Source organism: Pristis pectinata, chromosome 7 (assembly GCF_009764475.1).
Source record: "Pristis pectinata isolate sPriPec2 chromosome 7, sPriPec2.1.pri, whole genome shotgun sequence".
Taxonomy (NCBI): Eukaryota; Metazoa; Chordata; class Chondrichthyes; order Rhinopristiformes; family Pristidae; genus Pristis; species Pristis pectinata.
The window spans coordinates 52,942,550-52,968,674 of NC_067411.1; the positions used below are offsets into that span (position 1 = coordinate 52,942,550).

Below are 26,125 nucleotides of genomic sequence, written 5' to 3' on the forward strand. Positions count from 1 at the left end.
CAAAAATCATGTCAGTGGGGAAGCACTTTGGGACCAGTGACCATAATTTTGAGAGTTTTAAAATAGCTATGGAAAAGAACAGGACTGGTCCACGAGTTAAAGTCCTAAATTGGAGCAAGGCTAATATCGATGGTATCAGACAAGGACTTGCAAAGATTGACTGGGAGAGACTGTTTGCAGGTAAAGGGATGTCTGGCAAGTAGAAGACTTTTAAAAGTGAGATAGGGAGAGTTTAGGGACAGCACTTTCCTGTAACAGTGAAGGGCAAGGCTGGCATGATTATGGAACCCTGATTCACAGGGAATATTGATGCTCTGTTCAGGAGAAAAGAGGCATATATCAGATACAGGCAGCCGGGATCAAGAGAATCCCTTGAGGAGTATAAGGAATGCAGGGGTACACTTAAAAGGGAAATCAGTAGGGCCAAAAGAGACATGAGATGGCTTTGGCAGATAAGGTAAAAGAGAATTCTGAGAGATTCCATAAATATATTAAGAGCAAAAGGGTAACTAGGGAGAGAACAGGGCCCCTTGCAAATCAATGTGGTTGTCTATGTGTGGAGCCACAAGAGATGGGCAAGGTCTTAAATGAACATTTCTCGCCTCTATTTACCATGGAGAAGGCTATGGAAGCTAAGAATATCAGTGAAGAGAACAGTGATGTCTTGGAACATAAAGCATATGGTCTTAAAGCATATGAAGGTGGATAGCTGCCCAGGCCTGACCAAGTGTATCTGAGGACATTGTGGGAAGATACTGGAAAAATTGCTGGGGCCCTAGCAGTGATATTTGTATCATCATTAGCCATAGGTGTGGTACCGGAAGACTGGAAGGTGGCCAATATTGTTCTATTAGTTTTAAGATAGTTATGGAGAAGGATACGACCGGCTCACAGGTTAGATTCCTGAACTGCAGCAGAGCAAATTTTGTAGCCATTAGGTGGGATTTTGCAGAGGTTGATTGGGTGAGATCATTAGTAAGGAAAGGAGCATCTGCCAAGTGGGAGGCTTTTAAAAGTGTGATGTCAAGAGTTCAGGGCCTGCATGTTCCTGTTAGTTGAAGGGCAAGGCTGGTAGGTTTTGAGAACCCTGGCTGACGAGATATATTGAGCTCTGGTTAAGAAAAAGAGGGAGGCATACACTACACATAAGCAATTGGCAACTAGTGAATTTCTTGATGATTACAAGAAGTGTAGGAGTACACTTAAGAGAGAAGTCTCGTTTCTTGCTCGTTCCACTTTTAGAGGCGCCGGGAGCTGAGAGTGAGAGCGATAACTTATAAAAAGGCAAATCTATTTGGTTGGCTAATCGAAGGGCACTTCAATCAATAAAAGCAAGGTGAGGTTAAGTGGAGTGGCCATTCTGGCGTGGCCATTGTTCGAGTGGGCCAGTGTACATCTGGAGACTTGAGGTTTTGGCTAGAGAGGCTTTGGCGAGGAGCCACAGGGTAGGTTTATTAATTTCTTATTCATCCTTAGCACTTGACTTAGTGTAGGCAGGATGGCAGTTAGGGCAGTGGAATGCTCCTCCTGCAAGATGTGGGAAGTCAGGGAACCTCATGGTGGGAAGTGCACCCAGCTGCAGTTCCTGACAGACCGGGTCAAGGAACTAGAGCTGCAGTTGGATGTGCTCAGGATCTTCTGGGATTCTGAGAACATCACAGATGAGACTTTTAGTGAGGTGGTCACAGCCAAGGTAGAGGCTGCAGATAGATGGGTAACCACCAGGAAGAGCAAGGGGAGTAGGCAGGCAGTGCAGGGTTCCCCTGTGGCCATTCCCCTCACTAACAGGTATACCTCTTAGGATACTGTTGAGGGGGATGATCTTTCAGGGGCTAGCAGCAACAGACAGATCTCTGGCACTGTGACCGACTCTGAGGCTCAGTGGGAAGGGGTGCAGTCAGACAGGGCGATAGTGATAGGAGACTCAATAGTTAGGGGCACAGACAGGATATTCTGTGGCTGCAGAAGAGAGGCCAGGATGGTGTGTTGCCTCCCGGGTGCCAGGGTCAAGGATGTCTCTGAGTAGCTGCAAAAAATTCTAAAGTGGGAGGGCTAACAGTCAGACGTCAATAAACATGTTGGTACAAATGACATAGGTAGAACAAGGGATTAGGTCCTGCAGAATGAGTATATGGAGTTAGGTAAGAAGTTAAGAAGGAGGACCTCGAAGATAGTAATCTCTAGATTACCCCCGGTGCCACTTGCAAGTGAGGTCAGAAATAGAAAGATAGGCTGGATGAATTTGTGGCTGAGGAGCTGGTGCAGGGGGCAGAGATTCAGGTTCTTGGACCATTGGGATATCTTAAGAGTCATAACGCAATACAGCACAGATACAGGCCCTTTGGCCCAACGAGTCCATGCCGATGACGTTATCCACCTAGCTAGTTCCAATTTCCTGTGTTTGACCCATATCCCACCAGGCTTCTCCCCTCCATGTACCTATCCAGATGCTTCTTAAATTATATTGTACCCGCCTCAATCGCATCCTGTGGCAGCTTGTTCCGTATACTCACTACCCTCAGAGTGAAAAAGCTGCCCCTCAGGTCCCTTTTAAATCTTTCCCCTCTCACCCTAAATCTATGGCCCCTACTTTTGGACTCCCCTACCTAGAGGCAAAGACTGTTACCATCCACCTTATCTATACCTCTCATGATTTTAAACATTTCCAAAAGGTCACCCCTTATTCTCCTACTTTCCAAAGAATAAAGACGTACCCTGGCCAACCTCTCCCTGTAACTCAGGCCCTCCCGTCCTGGCAACATCCTTGTAAATCTTTTCTGTACTCTTTCCAGTTTAGCCATGTCTCTCCGATAACAGGTTGACCAAAACTGTACACAGTACTCTAAGTGCGGCCTCACCAACGGCTTGTACAATTGCGAAGTAATGTCCCAACTCCTATTCTCAATGCCCTGACTGGTAGGCCAGCGTGTTAAATCCCTTTTTCACCACGCTGTCTACCTGTGATGCCACTTTCAATGAACAATGCACTTGTAGGGAATAAAGTCCTAGTCTATGCAACCTCTCATTGTTACTCAGTCCTCTGAGTCCAGGCAACATCCTGGTAAATATTTTCTGCATTCTTTCTTGTTTAATAACACCTTTCCTATATCAGGGTGACCAAAACTGTACACAATACTCCAAGTGAGGCCTCACCAACATCTTACATAATTGCAACATAGCTTCCCAACTCCCATACTCAACGTGCCAAATGGCCAACGTGCCAAATGCCTTCTTCACCACCCTATTGACCTGAGACGCTGCTTTCAGCAAACTGTGCACTTACACTCCTTGGTCCCTCTGTTCCATAACACCCCCCAGAGCCCTACCAGTCACTGTCAAAGTTCTACCCTAGTTTGATCTCCCAAAATGCAATACCTCTTATTTATCTGGTTTGAAAGCCATTTGCCAATCCTCAGCCCACATACCAAGCTGATCAAGTTCCCCCTGTAATTTTTTCATGACCTTCTCAACTGTCTACACCACCTATTTTACTATCATCCGCAAACTTACAAACTATGATTTGTACATTCACATCCAAATTGTTTATACAAATTACAAACAACAAAGATCCCAGCGCTGACCCCTGTGGCACTAGACACAGGCCTCCAGTCCAAGAAACAACCCTTGAGCATCACTCTCTGCTAGCTACCACTGAACCAATTATCAATCTAATCAACTATCTCCCCCTGGATCCCTTGCGATATAACCTTCCAGACTAGCCTGCCACGAGGGACCTTGACAAAGGCCTTGCTGAAGTCTATATGGACAACATCCACTGCCCTACCCTCATCAACCCTTTTGGTTACCTCCTCGAAGAACTCAAAGAGATTTGTCAGATCTGACTTCCCACACACAAAGCCGTGCTGACTGTTCTGAATCAGACCCTGTCTCTCCAAATGTTGGCAGATCCTGTCCAACAGTATCCCCTCCAGCAATTTACCCACCACTGATGTCAGACTCCCTGGCTTGATTTTGCTTCCTTTTTTAAACAATGATACCATATTAACCACTCTCCAGTTGTCCAGAGCCACAGTTGTGGCCAGAGGTGAAGCAAAAAAACTGCAAGGGCCTCCGCAATTTCTTTTCTAGCTTCCCACAAGGTCTGAGAATGCACCAGCTCAGGCCCTGGGGATTTATCCACCTTAATGCACTTTAAGCCCTCCAGTACTTCCTCCCTGCTAATTCATATGTAGTTCAAGATGTCACCACTCATTTCCCTCATTTCCTTACCCTCCATTGATTTATCCACAGTAAAAACTAAAGAGAAATATTCATTATAAATCTCTCCCATTTCCTTTGGTTCTTTTTCCAGCTTAACCACGTCTTTCCTGTGAAAGGGTGACCAAAATCGTGCACAGTACTCCAAGTGCAACCTCAGCAACAACTTATACAACTACAATGTAATGTCCCAACTTCTATTCTCAGTGCCCTAACTGATGAAGGCCAGCGTACTAAACGCCTTTTTCACCGCCCTGTCTACCTGTGATGTCGCTTTCAATGAACTATCCACTTGTACTCGTTGGTCCCTCAGTTCCATTACACAGTGCCCTACCATTCATAGTGTAAGTTCTACTCGGGTTTGACTTTCCAAAATGCATCACCGCACACTTATCTGTATTGAAGTCCATTTGCTACTTCTCGGCCTACTTCCCTAACTGATTAAGACCCCCCCATATCCTATGATAACCTTGTTCACTATAAACAACACCTTCTAATTTCATGTCATCTGCAAGCCTTGTACATTCACATCCAAATCATTCATATAAATAACGGATAACAAAAGTCCAACACAGACCCCTGTGGCACACCACTAGTCACTGGCCTCCACTTCAAAACACAACTTTCAACCATCACCCTCTTCTTCCTACCTCTGCACCAATTTTAAATCCACGTAACTAGTTCTCCCTGGATTCCATGAGACCTAACCTTCCAGATCAGCCCACCATGCAGGACCTTGTTGAAGGACTTTCTAAAGTCCAAACAGATAACATCCACTGCCCTACCCTCATATACCCTTTTGGTTACCTCTTCAAAAAACTCTAAGATTTGTCAAACGTGATTTCCCATGAACAAAATCATGCTGACTCCTCCTAATCAGACTCTGTCTATCCAGATGCTGGTAGATCCTGTCCCTCAGAATTCGCTCCAGTAACTTCCCCACTGCTGATGTCAGGCTAACCGGCATGTAGTTCCCCGGCTTCTCCCTTTTTAAATAACGGAACAACATTAGCAACCTTCGAGTCTTCAGGAACTTCACCAGTGGCTAACAATGAAACAAATATCTCCGAGGGGAGGGTGGTGAATCTGTGGAATTCACTGCCACAGATGGCTGAGGTGGCCAAGTCATTGGGTATGTTTGTAGTGGAAGTTGATAGGTCCTTGATTAGTAAGGATGTCAAAGGTTATGGGGACAAGGCAGGAGAATGGGGTTGAGAGGGAAAAATAAATCAGCCACGTTCGAATGGTGGAGCAGAACTGATGGGCCGAATTTTGTTCCTATGTCTTAGGATAAGATAAGATCTTTATTAGTCACATGTACATCGAAACACACAGTGAAATGCATTTTTTGCGTAGTGTACTGGGGGGCAGCCCGCAAGTGTCGCCACGCTTCCGGCGCCAACATAGCATGCCCACAACTTCCTAACCTGTATGTCTTTGGAATGTGAGAGGAAACCGGAGCACCCGGAGGAAACCCATGCAGACACGGGGAGAACGTACAAACTCCTTACAGACAGCGGTGGGAATTGAACCCGGGTCGCTGGCGCTGTAAAGCACTACGCTAACCGCTACACTACCGTGCCTGCCCAATGTACCGTACTTTATGGTTTCCCACAAAGTCTGCTCAGGCCCTGGGGATTTATCCATCTTAATGTGCTGTAAGGCTGCAAATACCTCCTCCCTGCTAACATGAATGTTCTCCAAAATGTCTCCACTTGTTTCCCTTATCTCTTGAGCAACCATGATCTTCTTCTCAGTAAACACCGAGGAGAAATATTTGTTAAACCATCTCCTGTGGCTCAAGACATAGGCGGCCCTGTTGATCTCCAAGGGAACCTGCTCTCTTCATAGCTACCTTTTCACTCTTAATATATCGATAGAATTTTCCTTAACCTTACCTGTCAGATCCATTTCAAACCCTCTCTTTGCTCCCCTGATTTTATTCTGAAGAGTATTCTTAAACTTTCTATAGTCATCAGGGGATTCATTTATTCGTGACCTCCAAAACCCTACGTATGCTTCCTTTATTTCTGACCGAGCCTCAATATCTCGTCAGCCAGGGTTCCCTAAATTTGCCAGGTGTACCCCTCATCCTAACAGGAACATGCTGCCCCTGGACTCGTGATATCTTGTCTTAAAAGCCTCCCACTTGCTTTCCCTTCAAACAGGCTCTCCCAACTGACCTCTGCTAGATCCTGCCTCACGCACTCAAAATTAGCCATGCTCCAGTTTAGGACCCTAACCTGTAGACCTGTCCTATTCTCCAACAGGCCCTTTGGCCCAACACATCAAAGCCGACTGTGGTGCCCAGCGAGCTAGTCCCATGTTTGGCCCATAGCTCTCTAAACCTCTCCTACCCTTGAACTTATCTAGATGGCTTTCAAATGTTGATAATGTGCCTACCTCAACCACAATTTCTGGCAGCTCATTCCAAACATGCACCACCATTTGTGTGAAGAAGCTGCCCCTGATGTCCATTTTAAATCTCTCATCTCTGATCTTAAATCTATGCCCTCTTGTTTTTAGCACTTCCTCCCTGGGAAAAATACTTTGTGCTTTCATCCTGTCCATGCCCCTTATGATCTTATATACCTCTATCAGGTCACCCCTCAATTTCCTAAGTTCCAAGAAATAAAGATGTGTGAGGTGATGCATTTTGGAATGTCAAACCAGTGTAGGACTTGAACTATGGATGGTAGAGCACTAGGGGGTATAATGGAACAGAGGGACTGAGGAGTACAAGTGCATAGTTCATTTAAAGTGGCATCACAGGTAGACAGGGTGGTGAAACAGGCGTTTAGCACGCTGGCCTTCATCAGTCAGGGCATTGAGTATAGGCGTTGGAACATTATTTTGCAGTTGTATAAGTCATGGGTGAGACAGCACTTGGAGTACTATGTGCAGTTTTGATAGAACCATAGAACCATAGAACAATACAGCACAATACAGGCCCTTCGGCCAACCATGCTGTGCCGACCTTTAAACCATGCCTAAGACTACCTAACCCCTTCCTTCCAGATGTCCCCCTATTTTAAATTCCTCTGTATGCTTATCTAACAATCTCTTGAACTTGACCAACGTATCTACCTCCACCACTACCCCAGGCAGCGCATTTCATGCACCAACCACTCTCTAGGTGAAAAGCCTTCCTCTGATATCTCCCTTGAACTTCCCACCCATTACTTTAAAGCCATGCCCTCTTGTATTGAGCATTGGTGCCCCGGGAAAGAGGTGCTGGCTGTCTACTCTATCTATTCCTCTTAATATTTTGTATTCCTCTATCAAGTCTCCTCTTATCCTCCTTCCCTACAAAGAGTAAAGCCCTAGCTCCCTTAGTCCCTCCTCATAATCCATACTCTCTAATCCAGGCAGCATCCTGGTAAATCTCCTCTGCACCCTTTCCAATGCTTCCACATCCTTCCTATAATGAGGTGACCAGAACTGGACACAGTACTCTAAGTGTGGTCTAACCAGAGTTTTGTAGAGCTGCAGCATTACATCGCGGCTCTTAAACTCGATCCCATGATTTATGAAAGCCAACATCCCATAAGCTTTCTTAACTATCCTATCCACCTGTGAGGCAACTTTCAGGGATCTGTGGATATGAACCCCCAGATCCCTCTGCTCCTCCACACTACCCAGTATCCTGCTATTAACCTTGTACTCTGCCTTGGAGTTTGTCCTTCCAAAGTGTACCACCTCACACTTCTCTGGATTGAACTCCATCTGCCACTTCTCAGCCCAGCTCTGCATCCTATCAATATAACCTGTAAGCTTCGACAGTCTTCCGCACTATCCACAACACCACTAACCTTTGTGTCGTCTGCAAGCTTGCCAACCCACTCTTCTACCCCCTCATCCAAGTCATTAATAAATATCACGAAAAGTAGAGGTCTCAGAACCGATCCTTGTGGGACACTGCTAGTCACAGCCCTCCAATCTGAATGCATTCCCTCCACCACAACCCTCCACTTTCTACAGGCAAGCCAATTCCGAATCCACACAGCCAATCCTCCCTGGATCCCATGCCCTCTGACCTTCTGAAGAAGCCTACCATGTGGAACCTTGTCAAATGCCTTACTAAAATCCATGTAGACCACATCTACTGCACTACCCTCATCAATCTTCCTGGTCACCTCCTCAAAGAACACTATCAGGCTTGTGAGACATGATCTGCACTTCACAAAGCCATGCTGGCTGTCCCTGATCAGACCATGATTCTCTAAATGCCCATAGATCCTATCTCTAAGAATCTTTTCCAACAGCTTGCCCACCACAGATGTAAGGCTCACTGGTCTATAATTCCCTGGACTATCCCTACTTCCTTTTTTGAATAAGGGAACAACATTTGCCACCCTCCAATCCTCCGGTACCATTCCCGTGGACGACGAAGATCCTAGCCAACAGTTCAGCAATCTCCTCCCTCACCTCGCGGAGCAGCCTGGGGAATATTCTGTCAAGCCCTGAGGACTTATCTGTCCTAATATTTTCTAACAGCTCCAACATATCCTCTCTCTTGATATCTACATGCTCCAGAACATTAACCTTACCTACACTGTCCTCAGTGTCATCAAGGCCCCTCTCCTTGGTGAATACTGAATTCACTGAGGACCTCGCCCACTTCCACAGCTTCCAGGCACATCTTCCCACCTTTGTCTCTAATCGGTCCTACCTTCACTCTCGTCATCCTTCTGCTCTTCACATATGTGAAAAAAGCCTTGAGATTTTCCTTAACTCTACTCTCCAAGACCTTTTCATGTCCCCTTCTTGCTCTCCTCAGCCCCTTCTTAAGTTCCTTCCTTGCTACCCTAAATTCCTCAAGAGACCTATCTGATCCTTGCTTCCTAAACCTTATGTATGCTGCCTTCTTCTTCCTAACTAGTTGTTCCACCTCTCTTGTCGCCCATGGTTCCTTCACCCTGCCATTCCTTCGCTGCCTCACCAGGACAAATTTATCCCTAACATCCTGCAAGAGATCCCTGAACAACGACCATTTCTCCATAGTACATTTCCCTTTAAAAATGTCATCCCAATTCACACTCGCAAGTTCTAGCCTTATAGCCTCAAAATTTGCCCTTCCCCAATTAAATATCTTCCTGTCCTCTTTGCTGCTATCCTTGTCCATGACAATGCTAAAGGTTATGGAGCAGTGGTCACTGTCCCCCAAATGCTCACCCACTGAGAGATCTGTCACCTGACCCGCTTCATTACCTAATACTAGATCTAATATGGCATTCCCTCTAGTTGGCCTGTCAACATACTGTGACAGGAATCCGTCCTGGACACACTTAACAAACTCTGCCCTGTCTAAACCTTTGGTACTAAGCAGGTGCCAATCAATATTTGGGAAGTTGAAGTCTCCCATGATAACAACCCTGTTATTTTTATACCTTTCCAAAGTCTGCCTCCCAATCTGCTCCTCAGTATCCTTGCTGCTACCGGGGGGCCTACAGAATACTCCCAGTAGAGTAACTGCTCCTTTCTTGTTCCTAACTTCCACCCATACTGACTCTAGAAAGGACCTTTCTACCTTATCCACCCTTTCTGCAGCTGTAATAGTATTCCTGACCAGTAACGCCACCCCTCCTCCTCTTCTCCTCCCCTCCCTATCCCTTTTAAAACACTGAAATCTAGAGTCTAACTGCAACCTCAATAGCACTGATCTGTGAGTTATTTGCATTTCGACACTTCCAAGTTTTTAAACAAAATTTTGAAAGCCTCAGATGTCTGGTTAGTATTTTAAATAAATTTTCTCCACAGTGGATTCGTGACTTAAGAATTTGCACAATAAAATCTTATATTTACAAAGAAACTGCAGTTCCAAAAGCTGCTGATCACAGGTGTTGTCTGACTAAGCAGTTCACAGCAGAGATGCATTTTCAATTTAAGTATCTCTGCACATTCTACAGCCAAGAATTGAAAATTGAAATCCACCAAACTGTATAAGCTCAGTGCCTAGATGTGATTGGAACTGTTTGGGTCTTTAGTCTAGAATGTATGAATGGCAAACCTCTTGAAGCCTTAAAATGGATTTTTAAAAGACAGCATAATCTCAGATTTCAGTTCCTGCATGGGAGGGGGGGGGGGGGGGTGGCAGCGGAGTGTGAAGTTTTAAAACTAGTAATTTAATTTAGTTAGTATTTTAACAGTATGAAGCATTGTTTTCTAATATACATATTTGCATAAACTGCTGGCACCAAGATCAAGGCTTCTGGCTGGAAATGTGTACATAAACTTTTCCAAAAAAAATTACTGTTCTTTGAGGCACTCCATTTACTTCGTCTCTCAGGCTTTCTTTCAAATGTGGTCATTGTTTAAACCTTTGCATTTGGGGCCATTCTTACTGCTGTTCTCTCAATCAACACACACACCTTGTTGAAGATGTATACACATTTAAATTACTATACTTTTCCATCTGTGCACCCCAACACTGATTTCGCTGTTTTAATTACATCCCCAGAGTTTCATAATTAGCATTTTCAAAGTCAAGATTATCCCTTATTAAATCCTACAAGTTCCCTGAAGTTATCGATAATGAAATGTTGAAATATGCGCAAGTGGTATTGCACAAGATGGTGGAAGGATTTTATGTATTTTTTTTCCCCACTTAACAGAAAGGCATATAAAACATGAAAATAGGCTCAGAGAAGAGCAAGAGAAACATTACAGCTAGGTATTAACCTGTGGAATGATTTTGCACGACTAGGTGTCACAGGCACATTTTTAAAAATAAATACATACAATGATTGCTTGCATAGATCTCCACAGGTAACATTTTCCAAAAGTACCCCAATTTGGTTTTAGGCAACCCACCTTGGTGTTCCTCCAAATCCATATCAAGTTGCCGAATCTCTTCAGTTACTTGGCTCACTTTCTCCCTCATCTCTGTAAGTCTGGAATTAAATATTCATGATCATCATTTGTATATTAAATTAACAAAAGCGAGCAATTACAAACATAGACACTGATGTCAGAAGCACTTATATCACATAAATGAACAGAATTCAAAAATTGCAAGGTGTCACTCACAGTGCTATCAAATGACACATACCCGCTCACAGATGCTCTTTTGAGGCTTCACCAGTCTATTTGGCCCTAAGCCTTCACGACAGCCTTGGTCGACACAGGGACCAAAAATTTGAATTTCATAGGTTAGGATAGATTGGCTGCTCTTGACGTCAAGGAAAGCATTAGACTAAGAATGGCAACAAGAAGCCCTGGAAAAACTGAAGTAACTGTCAGAGTTCCTCAGGGCAGTGTTCTAGTCCTCACCAACAATGACCTTGCTTCCATCACAAGGTCAGAAATGAGAATGTTCAGTAATGATTGCATAACATTAAATTCCATAAACAACTTAGCCGCAAATGAAGCAGTCCATGCCTACATGCAACAAAAACTAAGCAACATTCAGACATGGGCTGATGCGGCGTAGTAATAATGTCATGTAGTAATAGTAGTGCAAGCCAATGACCTACCATCAATAGCCAAGAGCTCACTGTAGACCAGAAACACATAAATCATAAATATTGTGGCTTCAAAAGCACTTCAGAGGGTGACACTCCAGGCCTTTCTACCATTTACCATGCACAAAAGTGATAAAAGTACTCTCAACTTGCCCGGTGGTGTGCAGCTCCAATAGGAAGCTCAACACCATCCAGGACAGGGCAGTCTGCCTGATTGGCACTCCTTCTTCTGCAACCTGTGCAACATGGCTGCAAAATGCACTGTCGTAGGAGTTATACAGCACAGTAACAGGCCCTTCAGCTCAGCCCAACATTTCCATGCAGGCCAAGGTGGCTTCCTGAGTTGGTCACATTTGTCTGCAATTGGCCTATATCCTTCCACACCTTTCCCCCTTTCCCATCCTGTCCAAATGTTTTTTAAATGTTGCAACTGGACCCAACCCAACCACTTCCTCCAGCAGCTCCTTCCATAAGCCCATTACCCCCTGTATGAAAAACTTTCCCCTTAGGTTCCCCTTTAAATCTTTTTCCTCTCACCTTAAACCTATGCCTTCTAGTTATGGACTCTCCTAGCCTGAGAAAAACATTGTGACCATTCACTTTATCTATGTCCCCCATGATTTACACTCCTTGATAAGTTCACCTTTCAGCCTCCTAAATTCCAGGGGGAAAAAAAAAACAGCCTATCTGTTTAGGATATAATCTATTTGCTTGTGACATATATGAATGACTTGGATGAAAACATAGATGGGGTAGTTGGTAAACTTACTGATGACATGAAAATTGGTGGAGTTGCGGACAATGAAGAAGGTCATCAAAGGATACAGCTGGAAATAAATCATTTACAGTCATGGGCTGAGAAATGGCAGATGGAGTTTAATCCAGGCAAGTGTGAGGTGTTGCACTTTGGGAAATCAAATGTAAAGGGAAAGTATACAGTTTTAATGGCAGGACCCTTAATAGCATATAGTACAAAGGTCAAAGTCTATAGTCTATAGCAACGCAAGTAGATAGAGTGATAAAGAAGGCGTGTGACATGCTTGTCTTAATCAGTAGAGGCATGGAGTATGAGAGTCAGGAAGTCATGTTCCAATTGTATAAAACTTTGGTTAGGCCGCACTTGGTATTGCATGCAGTTCTGGTTGCCCAGATGTGGAGGCTTTGGAGAGGGTTCGGAAGAGGTTTACTGGGATGCTGCCTAGATTAGAGGGTATGGACTATAAGGAAAGGTTAGATAATCTTGGATTGTTTTCTCTGGAGTGTCGGAGGTTCAGGAGACTTGATAGAAATATATAAAATTATGAGAGACATAGACATGGTAATCATAGAACAGTACAGCACAATACAGGCTCTTCTGCCCACAATATTGTGCCGACCTTTAAACCTTGCCTAAGACTATCTAAACCCTTCCTCCCACATATCCCTCTATTTTAAATTCCTTCATATGTTTATCTAGTAATTGCTTGAACTTCACCAATGTACCTGCCTCCACCACCGCCCCAGTCAGCGCATTCCGTGCCCCAACCACTCTCTGGGTAAAAAACCTCCCTCTGATATCTCCCTTGAACTTCCCACCCATTACTTTAAAGCCATGCCCTTTTGTATTGAGCATTGGTGCCCTGGGAAAAAGGCGCTGGCTGTCTACTCTATCTATTCCTGTTAATATTTTGTATACTTCTATCATGTCTCCTCTCATTCTCCTTCTCTCCAAAGAGTAAAGCCCTAGCTCCCTTAGTCTCTCCTCATAATGCATCCTCTCTAAACCAGGCAGCATCCTGGTAAATCTCCTCTGCACCCTTTCCAACGCTTCCACATCCTTCCTATAATGAGGCAACCAAAACTGGACACAGTACTCTAAGTGTGGTCTAACCAGAGTTTTATAAAGCTTCATCATTACCTCGCAGCTCTTAAACTCAATCCGTCAATTTATGAATGCTAACATCCCATAAGCTTTCTGAACTACCCTATCCACCTGTAAGGCAACTTTCAGGGATCTGTGGATATGAACCCCCAGATCCCTCTGCTCCTCCACACTACCCAGAATCCTGCCATTAACTTTGTACTCTGCCTTCGAGTTTTTCCTTCCAAAGTGCACCACCTCACACTTCGCCGGATTGAACTCCACCTGCCACTTCTCAGCCCAGCTCTGCATCCTATCAATGTCACACACCTGAGTTGCATCAGGAGACTAGTATAAGAACCCTGGTTGCCAGATTATTGGTCTAACTCTGGGTATACTTTGTATCCCAGCTGCTTAGAGCCATTATCTCTAGAGCAGTCCCGGTTTTGCTGTTTCTCCTAGAAAACCTTGTTTCCGTGTCAGGACTCCGTCTCAGAGTCCTGAGGCAAGATTCCTTCTGTTCACTGTTCTGCGTTCGGTACCGAGGAAGCATCCCGACTCCAGTCTTATTCCGGTGTTCTGCATTTGGGTTCTCTGCGATCTCGCTCTTCGTGTGACATTGTGACAGGTTTTGGTCACCCTGTTACAGGAAAGACGTGGTAAAAATGGAAAGAGTGCAGTAAAAATTTATGAGGATTTTGCCAGGACCAGAGGTGGTTGGCCAAGCTAGACCTTCACTGCTTGGAACGTAGGAGAATGAGAGGTGATCTTCTGGAAATGTTTACAATTATGAGAGGCATAGCTAAGATGGATGGTAACAGTCTTTTTCCCAGGGTAGGTGAGTCCAAAACTAGGGGGATATAGATTTAGGATAAGAGGGAAAAGATTTAAAAGGAATTAAGGGGCATCTTTTTCATGCAGATGGTGAGTTTGTGGAATAAGCTGCCACAGGAATGGTTGAGACAGGTACAATAGTATCAATTAAGAAGCACTTGCATAGGTACATGGAGGGGAGGGGCCTGGAGGTTTTCGGGCTGAATGCAGGAAATTGGGACTAGTTATGTGAACAATGTGGACAGCATGGACTTGTTGGGCCAAAGGGCCTGTGTTCCTGCTGTATTGTTCTGTGACTATGTCCCACCTGCCCTGGAAGAGAACCCAATGATCTGAAGTGTGCCTTTCTACATCAGCTCCTTACAAGTATTGAACTGAACTATCTTCCTATATCAGAATCAGGTTTATTATCACTGACATACTTCGTGAAATTTGTTGTTTTGCAGCAGCAGTACAGTGCAAGACGTAAAAATTACTTTAAGTTACCAATAAATAAAATAGTGCAAAAGAGGAATAACAAGGTAGAATTCATGGACCGCTCAGAAATCTGACAGCAGAGGGGATGAAACTGTTCCTGAAATATTGAGTGTGGATCTTGATGGTAGTAATGAGAGGAGGGCATGTCCTGGATGGTGAGGATCCTTAATGATGGATGCCGTCTTCTTGAGGCCCCATCTCTTGAAGATGTCCCCGATGGAGCTGGCTAAATGCACAACCCTCCGCAGCCTCTTTCAATCCTGCACATTGGAGCCTCGATACCAGGCAGTGATGCAACCAGTCAGAATGCTCTCCACCTTACATATATAGAGATTTGCAAGAGTCTTTGGCGACATATCAAATCTCCTCAAACTCCTAATGAAGTAGAGCCGCTGGCGTGCCTTCTTCATGATTACATCAATGTGTTGCACCCAGGATAGATCCTCTGAGATGTTGACACCCAGAAACTTGAAGTTGCTCACCCTTTCCAGCGCTGACCCTTCAATGAAGGCTAGTGTGCTTTCTCCCGACTTCCCCTTCCTGAAGTCCACGATCAATTCCTTGGATTTGCTGACGTTGAGTATGAGGTTGTTGTTGTAACACCACTCAACCAGCCAATCTATCTCACTCCTGTATGCCTCCTCATCACCATCTGAGATTCTGCCAACAACAGTGGTGTCATCAGCAAATTTATAGATAGCACTTGAGCTTTGCCTAGCCACACAGTCATGTGTACAGAGAGTAGAGCAGTGGGACAAACACGCAGCCTTGAGGTGCGTTTGTGTTGATTGTCAGCAAGGATGAGAGGTTATTACCGATCCGCACTCACTGTGGTCTCCCAATAAGGAAGTCAAGTATCCAGTTGAAGAGGGAGGTACAGAGACCCAGGTTTTGAAGCTTGTTAATTAGTACTGAGGGGATGATGGTATTGAACACCGAGCTGTAATCGATAAACAGCAGCCTGACGTATGTATTGCTGTTGTCCAGGTTCTCCAAAGCCGAGTGAAGAGCCAGTGAGGTTGCATCTGCTGTAAACCTGTTGTGGTGGTAGGCAAATTGCAGCGGGTCCAGGTCCTTGCTCAGGCAGGAGTTAATTCTAGCTATGACCAACCTCTCAAAGCACTTCATCACAGTAGATGTGAGTGCTACTGGGCATTGGTATGATTAATGCCCTTTTGAAGCAGGTGGGAACCTCTGACTGCAGAAGTAAGAGGTTGAAGATGTTCTTGAACACTCCAGCCAGTTGGTCCACACAGGTTTTCAGTACCCTAGCAGGTACATCATCGGGGCCTAACATCATGCGAGGGTTCACCCTCTTGAAGGATGTTCTGATGTCATCCTCCAAGACAAAGATCACAGGGTCGCCAGATACTGTGGGGATTCACACAGGTGTTGTGTTATTCTCCCTTTCAAAGCATGCATAAAAGGCATTGAGCTCATTAGGGAGTGAAGCATCTCTGCCATTTATGCTGTTAGGTTTCAACTTGTAGGAAGTAATGGCATGCAAACCCTGCCACAGCTAGCGTGCATCTGACTGTGTCTCTAGCTTCACTCGGAATTGCCTTTTCGCTCTCATGATGGCCTTCCCTAGGTCATACCTGGACTTCTTGAAGGATTCTGTATTGCTGGTCTTCAACGCCACAGATCTAGCCCTCAACAGACTGCAAATCTCCTGGCTCATCCAGGGCTTCTGGTTTGGGAAGACTCAGTATGTTCTCGAAGGCACACAGTCATCCACACAGGTCTTGATGAAGTCGATGACGGCTGTGGCATATTCATTTATATTCGATGATGAATCCTTGAATATGATCCAGTCCACTGATTCAAAGCAGTGCTGTAGACGCTCCTCCGCCTGCCTTGACCATATCTTCAGGGTCCTCACCACTGGTATCTTGCCTCAGTTCTTCACTGTCCACCTTCTCCAGTGTCCACCACCTTCACTGTCCACCACACAACCAATTTTGGCATCACCCACAAACTTACAAATCATGACTCTTACATTCTCACCCATATCGTTAATATATATGACAAACAGGGGACCCAGCACCAATCTCTGCTGCACACCACAGGCTGAAATCTGAAAAACAACCTCAACTACCATCCTCTTGAGGAGGTGTAGGATTAATAAACTATAACTGTATCGATATCTTAAGATGGATGAGAATTATGGCTGCTCGAAATACTGATTTAAAAAGTGTCCTTCAGGCCAGAACAGCCAGCCACACCACTGCTTACCTGGGCTGGGTGCTGTGTGGTAATTGCTGTGTCTGGAACTTAACTGGATTCCCATTATGCTTGACTATGGAGATGATGGTCAATCTTAACGGGAAATGGGAAGGCTGTCTCAAACAATGAAGGTGATACCTGCCTTTGTCTCACCCGATTGCAAAATGATTAGCTGAACCTGTGGTGTGAGGCTGCTCTTTGTCCATCTGCAGTAGCCCTTTGTCCGTTTCCTGCTCAACCAAGAACTCTGGCACCTGACTCATTAAAGTGTGCGTGACAATACCTGTATAAATCTCTGTCAACACCTTTGTACTGGGAGAACTCGGGAAGCGACTCTTAGTGAGTGCTGAAGAGAATTCTCCTAGCGGTGCACTGCTAATAAAGGTATTTGTTTGAATCGACCTCGTGGCATTGTGTTATTTACAGCGGACGGATAGGGAAATTGATTTCGGGACAACAATTTGACTCCTTCCACCAAACCAACTTTGTATCAAATTTTGTACCAATTTTTCTCAAACTGGATCCCATGTGATCTCATCTTCTGGACCAGTCAAAAACCTTGCTAAAGTTCATGTAGACAACATCTACTGCCTTGCCCTTGTCAATCCTCTTTGTCACCTCTTCAAAACACTCAATTAAATCCATGAAACACGATTACTAATGCACAAAGCCATGTTGTCTATCCCAAATTCAGTCTCTTGGAATCCTTTCCAGAATCTTACCCACCACTGACATTAGGCTCATCAGCCTGGCACGTCCTTGCAGTGATTCTTAAATAAAGACACAACATTAGCCACGCTCTAGTATTCTGATTCCTCACCTGTGGTTAACAAAGATACAAAAATATCTGCCAGGGACCCAGCAATTTCCTCCTTACCTTACTACAATTTCGTTGGATACACTTGCTGAGGCCCTGAGCATTTATCCATCTTTATGTACCTGAAGACTGTCAACATCTCCTTTTCCTTAGTATCAATACGTTTCAGGGCATCATTGTACACTTCCCTGAATTCCCTATTCATAGATTTCTCCACGGTAAATACAGATGATTCATTTGAAAACTCATCTATTCTGAGAGCAGTGACTTCTACCACTAAGGACAAGCACTTCGGGCATATGGGACCACCATCATCTAAAAGTTACTTCCCAGTCCCACATCATCCTGACTTGAAAATCTATCTCTGATCTTTCATCATCACTGAGTATAAATCCTGGGATTTCATCCTCAATAGCGCTCTGGAAGTATATTCCAGTGGTTCAAGAAGGCACCTCACTGTCACCTGCTCAAAGGCAATAGGGATGGCAATAAATGGCCTTGCCAGTGATGCCCAAGTACCCTCCCAAGAAAAGCAAATAAAAAACTTTAGAAAACAAGAGGCTAGAATGTTGAATGCACTGCCTGATAAGAGGATGTTTGCAAATTCAACAGTCATTTTCAAAAGATGATGTTTGCAAATTCAACAGTCATCTCCTGTAGAGGTACAGGAAAAGAACTCCTTCCGCATCAGCTCTTTGGGAATACCTTCACCAGGAGGACAGCAGTGGTGTAAGAAGTCAGCACCCCATCTCTTTTTCAAGAGCAATTAGGGATGGACAATAAGTGCTGGTATTGTGCCAGGTCTGGTGATACCTAAATCTTGAGAATAAATTAATGAAGATCTGGGGAGTGGGACTAACTCTTTGAAAGACCAAGACAGATACTCCAGTCCGCTTAGCTTCCTCTAATGCAGCCTTCATGATGCCTAATTAATAACAGCTCATTACTGGACTGAAAGCAAAATACTGCTGGTGCTAGAAATCTGAAACAGAAACAGAAAATGCTAGAAATACTCAGCAGGTCAGACAGCATCTGTGGAATGAGCTGAACTACATGTTGGACCAAAAAATAGATAAAATTGTAAAACAATGGATCAACTGGAATTAATTTTCCTTTTCCTGGTAATTTGATGCAAAACATTTATACTTTTTATTGATTTAATCCTATCAGTAAATCATTAAAACAATGTTGATATGGACTGGTGGAATATTTATCATACTTCTACTCCACCTCAGTTTTAATTCCACAGCAAGCACCTTTTTAATTCTTAAGTATTGCTGAGCCAGAAACCCTGGAAAGACATGCTCAAGCTCAGTGCTGAGTGATGAACACGCATGGAGGCTGCAGCTGCCCAAGCATGCAAAGAACTTGTAGCTGAGTATGGAGGAATGCAAAGTCTATGTTGAGAGGTTTGTACCTCTTCACCTGGGTGAATCTGTGGGAGGGAGAAAGAAAGTTGGATTGATTATATAGATTAATTTTAATGTCTCAACTAACCCCAAATTATCACACAAAAATATTGAAATTAAATGCACAGCAAATAAAATCATTACAGTAAAATTATTGGAGATAATAAATAAATTCCTTTCTTACTGTCTTTCCATGCTTGCTATTTCCTGGTTATCTTCTTTAACCTGTTAAAAGCAATGAAAACTGCATTTTATGAATGTAGGGGCCTCTAAATGGAAACAGCTCCACAACTTTTATTTGATTGATTAGTGTAGAAGAGGCACAAAGATTGATATGGAAATGGTGGGCCGAAGGGCCTGTTTCTGTTCTGTCCGACTCTATGACACAGTTAAAAAGAACATCTTCAGATCTTTTAAGGAGTATTACAATGACATTGAGTACTGGCATAACTAAAGATTGAGTGCAGCATATGAAGAATTTTAACTATATTATGGACATTAATTCTGCATTATATAAACTACCTATTTAAACCCCATTTTTTTTCTCTGGACATTCTCATCAAACTCCCCCAAGTCTCTATCATTCACCTACATACTAGTGGCAATTTACAGTGTCAACTAACCTACAAACATGTCTTTGGCATGTGGGAGGAAACAAAGCACCAGAGGAAACCCAAATGGCCACAGGGAGAACATGCAAGCTCCACACAAACAGCATCTGAGGTCAAGATTTAACTGGGGCCCTTGAAGATTTGAGGCAATGGCTCTAGTAGATGCGTCACTATGCCGCAGCACTGTATCCATAGAGGGCATGGAAGTGGAGTTCATTACCAGAGTCACAATTGGGTCAATCAGATTAGATGCTTTTAAGAGGAAAGGCACAGAAGAACATGTTAACTGGATTCGATGTAATGGGGACACATGGTTTCTGTGGAATATAAACACCAGCTGAGACTTGTGGGAAAACCCAGCCCCATCTCAGCACAAAGTGGAGAAGGGACATTCGGGATGGCACTGAGAATCTGTAGTCTATATGGGAGCATAGAGAAGCCCAGCATAAATGGCAGGAGAAGTGCACCATCTCCAAAACTATACACCTGCCCATCCTGTCAAACAACACTTGTGGCAGAGTCTGTGGGTCCCTCATTGGCCTCATTAGCCACCTTAAGTTGGAAGCAATTCATCCTCACTCCCAAAGGACTATCCAAGAGAGTGAAGCTTTGAAACATGCTGAGGCTATGGAAGCCATTACAAATATTTACTACTACTACCATCTACCTTTATTCAGGGGATGCACATGCATCTTTATTCTAATTTCTTTCATAACCATCCTTTTTTAAATTTCTTTGCAGCAGTTTAACTAAATTGATTGCCCAGCTTAGCCAAATGAGGGTCAATTTCACCTGCTTTAGTAGTCGTTCTCTCTCTTCCTGTGGCGATCCCATACTTTTATTTTCTGCAATCATCTGAGCACGGTGACTTTCAAGCTCATGGAGTTTTTCATACAGAACCACCGCTTCTTGCTTCACCTGGGAATGAGCTATCTCCTGTGCAAATTGAATAGAATTTGAATTTTATTTTAATAAATTACATGAATCTTTCTTAAGAACATAGAACAGTACATCGCAGGAACAGGCCCTTCAGCCCACAATGTCTGTGCCAACCAACCCAAACTAATCCCTCCATTCTCTACCTGTTCATACGCCTGCCTAAATGCCTCTTAAGTGTTGCTATTGTACCTGCTTCCACCATTTTCCCTGGCAGGGTGTTCCAGGCACCTAGCACTTTGTGTGAAACACTTGCCTCATAAATCCCCTTTAAACATTCTCCCTCTCACCTTAAAGCTATGGTATTTGACATTTCTACCAAGGGAAAAAGATTCTGACTATCTAACCTATCGGTGCTTCTGATAATTCTATAAAATTCTATCAGGTTGGCCTTCAGCCTCCAACAGTCCACAGAAAACAATCCAAGTTTGTCCAACCTCTCCCTATAGCCAATAGTCTCTAATCCAGGCAACATGCTGGTGAACTACTTTACACTTTTCACCTTCAGCTTTAATGATGATAGCAGAACAGCTATTTATGCCTGCTTCTGTTTATTTACATACTTCCCCCACCATTTGCTGAGCTTCCATGTACTCCCAATTGGATTTGAGATTCTCAGTGACATCCCAAATGTACCTTCTCACTTTGAGCTGAAAGGGGCCTGGGATTCCATGACAGCCTTCTGCCACCCCATTCACTCAATCCCATTAACATGTTCTGGTGTTTACATTGCGCCTTAGTCATCTGCCACCCATACATCCAGTCCCATTAATATGTTCTATGCCTTTCCCCTTAAGCACATCTAATCTATTTTCCTTAATCAAGGTTACTGTAACGAAATCCAGCTCATTGCCCTCTATCGATAAAAAAGTGTAGGGGGATGGGGCAGGGGATGTGCTGGCACAGTTGGTAAAGCTACTGCATCACTAATGTGTCCATTACATCTGTTTAGTCCTTTGATAAAATACGACAATGTGTGTTAAAAAATGCAATCATCTACCACAATCACATCTTCATTTGTCCAATGAACAACATAAATCTTTTCAGCTTGTGCAAATTTGGCAAGCCTGCTACAGAACTACAAATAAACATCATGCATCACACACCATTAATCTGATAGTAATTCAAGAAAAATTTCCATTCATACGTGTGCTTCTACATCTTTCCCCTTAAATACACGTAATCAATTTGCTTCAATTACTGCATAGAGTCATGGACTTGTACAGGCCTTTCAGCCCAATTGGTCCATGCCGACCACGATTCCCATTTAAGCTGATCCACTCTGCCTGTGTTTAGCCAATATTCCTCTAAACCTTTCCTATCCATGTACCTGTCCAAGTACCCTTCAAATGTTGTCAATTTACCTACAGTATTGTGGAGTGTCGTGGCTGTCACATGACAGCACTGCCCATTACCTGGTCGAAAGACACACCACTGCCAATCAAGGTTTGGCTCCACCCCACCCATCAGTGCACACCTGACCATTGGTCCTTTTAAGCACCTTTGTACTTGGCCTCGGGCCATTGGCCTTTGTGATCGATTAGTCCTTGCTGGCACTGGGCCATTGGTCTTTTTAAATTGCCTGGGCTAGATCCCCCAGCCCTCCAGCACTATAAAGAGTGCCACATGTGCTCGGTTCGTTCTCTTTTGATTGCTCCGAGGGATTCACCCTGCTTCATCCCAGGTTGAGGAACCATGGAACAGCGCTGGAAAGATTGTTGGTGAGGTGTGCACTGTTAATAGAGTTGGGAGCATTCTAGTTAGTATCCCCAGTAGCATAGAGCTGTGCCTGCATTGAGTCAAGGGGTGGTGGGTATCGTATTGTTTTTCCTTGATTGTCTGTACCTAGTTCGTTTTGTGTGTGTGTGTGTGTGTGTGTGTGTGTGTGTGTGTGTGTGTGTGTATTCTACCCCTGTTGCGATTTTCGCATGCTCGCTATAACCGGTGCGCATGAGTATGTTGTTCCTGTTTCCCTTCACCCGCATTTGTCTTTTGTAAATAAATCATTTATCTCCAAGACTGTGTTCAGAGTCCTCGCCTCTGAGACCTCAAATCTGTTTCACAACAATTGGCACTGTGAGCAGGGTCTCAAAGGTCTTGGCTGAACACAGACGCGGGGAGGGATGTTCTGGAATAGTGCAGGCTCCTAGGATAGGATTCCTGGGTGGACTGACAACAGCGAGGGATTTGGGAGCTTGGCCAGCATGCTGGTGGACCACGGCAAACCAGTGGACTGGGCTGAGCAGTTAAGACACCCATGGTGAGGTGCCTTCTGGCTGTTTGCGTCCCTCCTGAGATGCCAGGTCAGGATTACTGGCCAGATACAGGATGTGTCTCCAAAAAGACAAGGAAATAGAGGTGCTCCAGCAGCAATGCTGTAAGCCGCAGGAGGCAGTCCAGGCTGCCCAGACCCGAGCCAACGACCTCTAGGCTAGAGGTACCGAGGTTGCCTGCAGGCCGATCCAACTGCAGCAGGCGCAGGCAGCCTGCCGGTCTGGCTGGCAGCCGGACCCACTCAAAATTCGAGCCCTGGTCCGGTGTAGCGACAAGCTGGACGCATGGCTGGGGGATGGGGATATATGGATGGATAATGACGAGGAGGGGGTGCCCAAGGAGCCTGGGTCTCATCACAACCTCCCTCCCCCCTACGCACCCAAACCCCTGCATGCTCAATCCGTCATCACGAAGTCCCAGGTCCACCACGAAAGGGAGGGGAATAGGGATGAGGAAACCACAGGGGGAAGTGCCCATGGTCCCTCTGAAACTATGGAGACCCGGGATTTCTCAGTCAAGGAGTTGACCCAGCTGGTGGATCAGTACCGCCAGCAGCTGGGCGAGCACCTGGCCACATGGCTGCTCCGACTGTGGGATGAGGGGGCCCCCAACGTGAGCCTCTCTCACCAGGAAGTGAGCATCCTGGGGAGATTGTCCGACCAGCAGAGTGTTAACAATGCCCGGCGGGCGCCACCAAAGGGACCGGGGAACGATGCTACTCTGTGGGATCGGGTAGTGACCGCCCTGAGGGTCCGGTACCCTACCCTTCTCAAATGGGATTTATACGGTCGACCGCAATGGAGCACAGTCAGTGAGGGCACCAGGGTCATTAGGGAATGGGCGCTGGTGACCGGCATTTACGAGAGGGCCGGCGATCGCAAGTTTTTAGAAAATACCAGGGTGACCAGCGTGCTAGCGGGATACCTGGTGGCCACCGTGCGCCCCGAGTTGAGGCCAGTGGTCCTGCCCCTCATGGGACCAGCTAGTGGGAAGACCGTACGGAACACCATCACCCTCCTGGAAGGGCTAGAGTACATGCAGCGGGGGGAGCCTGCCCAGGTCTGTAGAGCAGAGACAAGGCTGGAGACACAACTCCTCGTTTCACACGCAAACAGTTATACCTGTACCTGCTGCGCGCAGGGGTGGACCGCACCAGCATAGATGGAGTCCCAACCTCTGCCCTTTACGCACAGTCGAAAGAGCTCTGCAGGAGGAAATCTGGCCGGGGGAAGACCCACAACCACCCCGGGACCAAGCCCGATACAGGGGGTGCCCCCAACTGCCGGACCACGTGGGCTGCCCCTGCTGACACTGGCACTGCCTCCGCCCCTCCCCCACTCAAAACAGTCTCTCCTGCCCTGAGGGCTAAGCTCTGGGACCTGCTGAGAAAGGAAATGTCCCATCTCCGCCAGCAGGAACCCTCACCCACGGGGTAGCAGACCTCCACCCCACTCCCATAGGATGAAGGCCAGGGTCCCCGGCGCATTTGTTCCATTGCCATCCCCCACCCGGGGTACCTGAGGCCACATATATCCATAGCAGTACATTGTGGAAAGGGGCATGTACAGAGGTGGATGGCACTCGTCGACACGGGTGCCCAACACACCATCGTCCCAGGCAACCCCACCAGGTGGAAAGGAGCACAGATGCAGATAGAGGGGTTGGAGGGTTCCCATTTGCCTGCGAGGGAAGTCACGATCTGCATGGCCATTGGGAACCAACCTCCTTGACCCGTAACAGTTTTAATAGCGGCCTCGCCTGAATGCATCCTAGTGAACAATGTCTTAAAGGGACAATCCCTTCATACCAACCGGGGCAAGTTTATATTCGGAGTCGCATGGGCTACAGTTGTAGTTGGGGAAGCCAAATGGAAGCCAGTTGTTGAATCCCATCACCAACCCCCCACCCCCCCAACCACAAGGTTGTCTGTAGCCAACAATACAGAGTGCCGGGGGGACACCAAGACATCACTGAGGCCATCCAAGCCCTGCTGCGGGAGGGTGTCATCAGACCCACAGCCTCTCCCTTCAATAGTCCCATCTGGCCTGTCCGCAAAAAGAATGGGACGTGGCGCATGACGGTGGACTACAGACACCTTAACAAGTCCACCACCCCTCTCCCGACATAGTCACTGTAGTAGAGGATATTGCGGGGCGCCCAGACAAGCCTAGGTATGCAGAGGTGGATTTGGCCAATGCATTCTTTTCCATCCCCCTCCATCACATTTCCCAACATCAGTTTGCATTTACCTGGGGCAGGAGACAATATACATACTGCCGTCTACCCCAAGGCTCTTTTCACAGTCCCACCATTTGTCACGGTTTAATCTCCCGGGATTTGCAAGGCATTCAACTCCCCCCAGAGGTGTCAACCGCCCATTACATCGAAGACATCCTCCAAGGGCTGTCTGAGACCTCTGAGACACTCTTGATATGCCAATCTCTTCCATCAGAGAATGGGGCTGGGCCATTAATATGGATCAGGTACAGGGCCCCAGCCAGAATGTCCTGTTCCTCAGGATACAATGGCACTCAGGCCAACGACATATCCCCGAGGCTGCCAGGAATATAATATTGAATTTTGCCGTCCCTTCGAATAAAACTGACACCCAGAGCTTCGTGGGCCTCCTAGGCTATTGGCGGCAGCATATACCCCACCTTACCATGCTCCTTAGACCACTCTATAGGGTCTCACGTAAGAAAGCCACATTCTCATGGGAACCCAAACAACAGGCTCTGCTTTTGAAACAGCAAAGCAAGCTGTCGAGCAAGCGCTGCCACTTGCTCCCCACCAGGCAAGTGTCCCCTTTGAGTTACAGTGAGACGGTCGCCAAATGGAGCCTCTGGCAGAAGGTCCAAGAGTGCAGAGTCCCACTCGGCTTTTGGACCAAATCTCTGCCCGAAGCCGTTGCTCACTACAGTCCCCTCGAGCGCCAGCTGCTTGCCTGCTACCTCGGCCACCGAACACCAAACCGACACCGACCCTGTTGTCCTTTGCCCCCACCTGTCCATAATGCATTG

At 45.7% G+C, this 26,125-nt stretch overlaps 1 protein-coding gene across 2 annotated transcripts in view; it reads right to left on the bottom strand.

The window, feature by feature from the left end:
• Window positions 1–26,125, bottom strand: part of ift74 (intraflagellar transport 74) — a 207,746-nt gene that overhangs the window by 76,000 nt on the left and 105,621 nt on the right. For both annotated transcript variants that reach the window (XM_052019231.1, XM_052019230.1), the window contains 3 exons: window positions 20,688–20,831; window positions 19,469–19,509; window positions 11,032–11,111 (listed from right to left, as the gene is read on the bottom strand). In XM_052019231.1, the coding sequence (XP_051875191.1) occupies window positions 11,032–11,111; window positions 19,469–19,509; window positions 20,688–20,831 (265 nt within the window). The remainder of the gene's footprint in view (window positions 1–11,031; window positions 11,112–19,468; window positions 19,510–20,687; window positions 20,832–26,125) is intronic.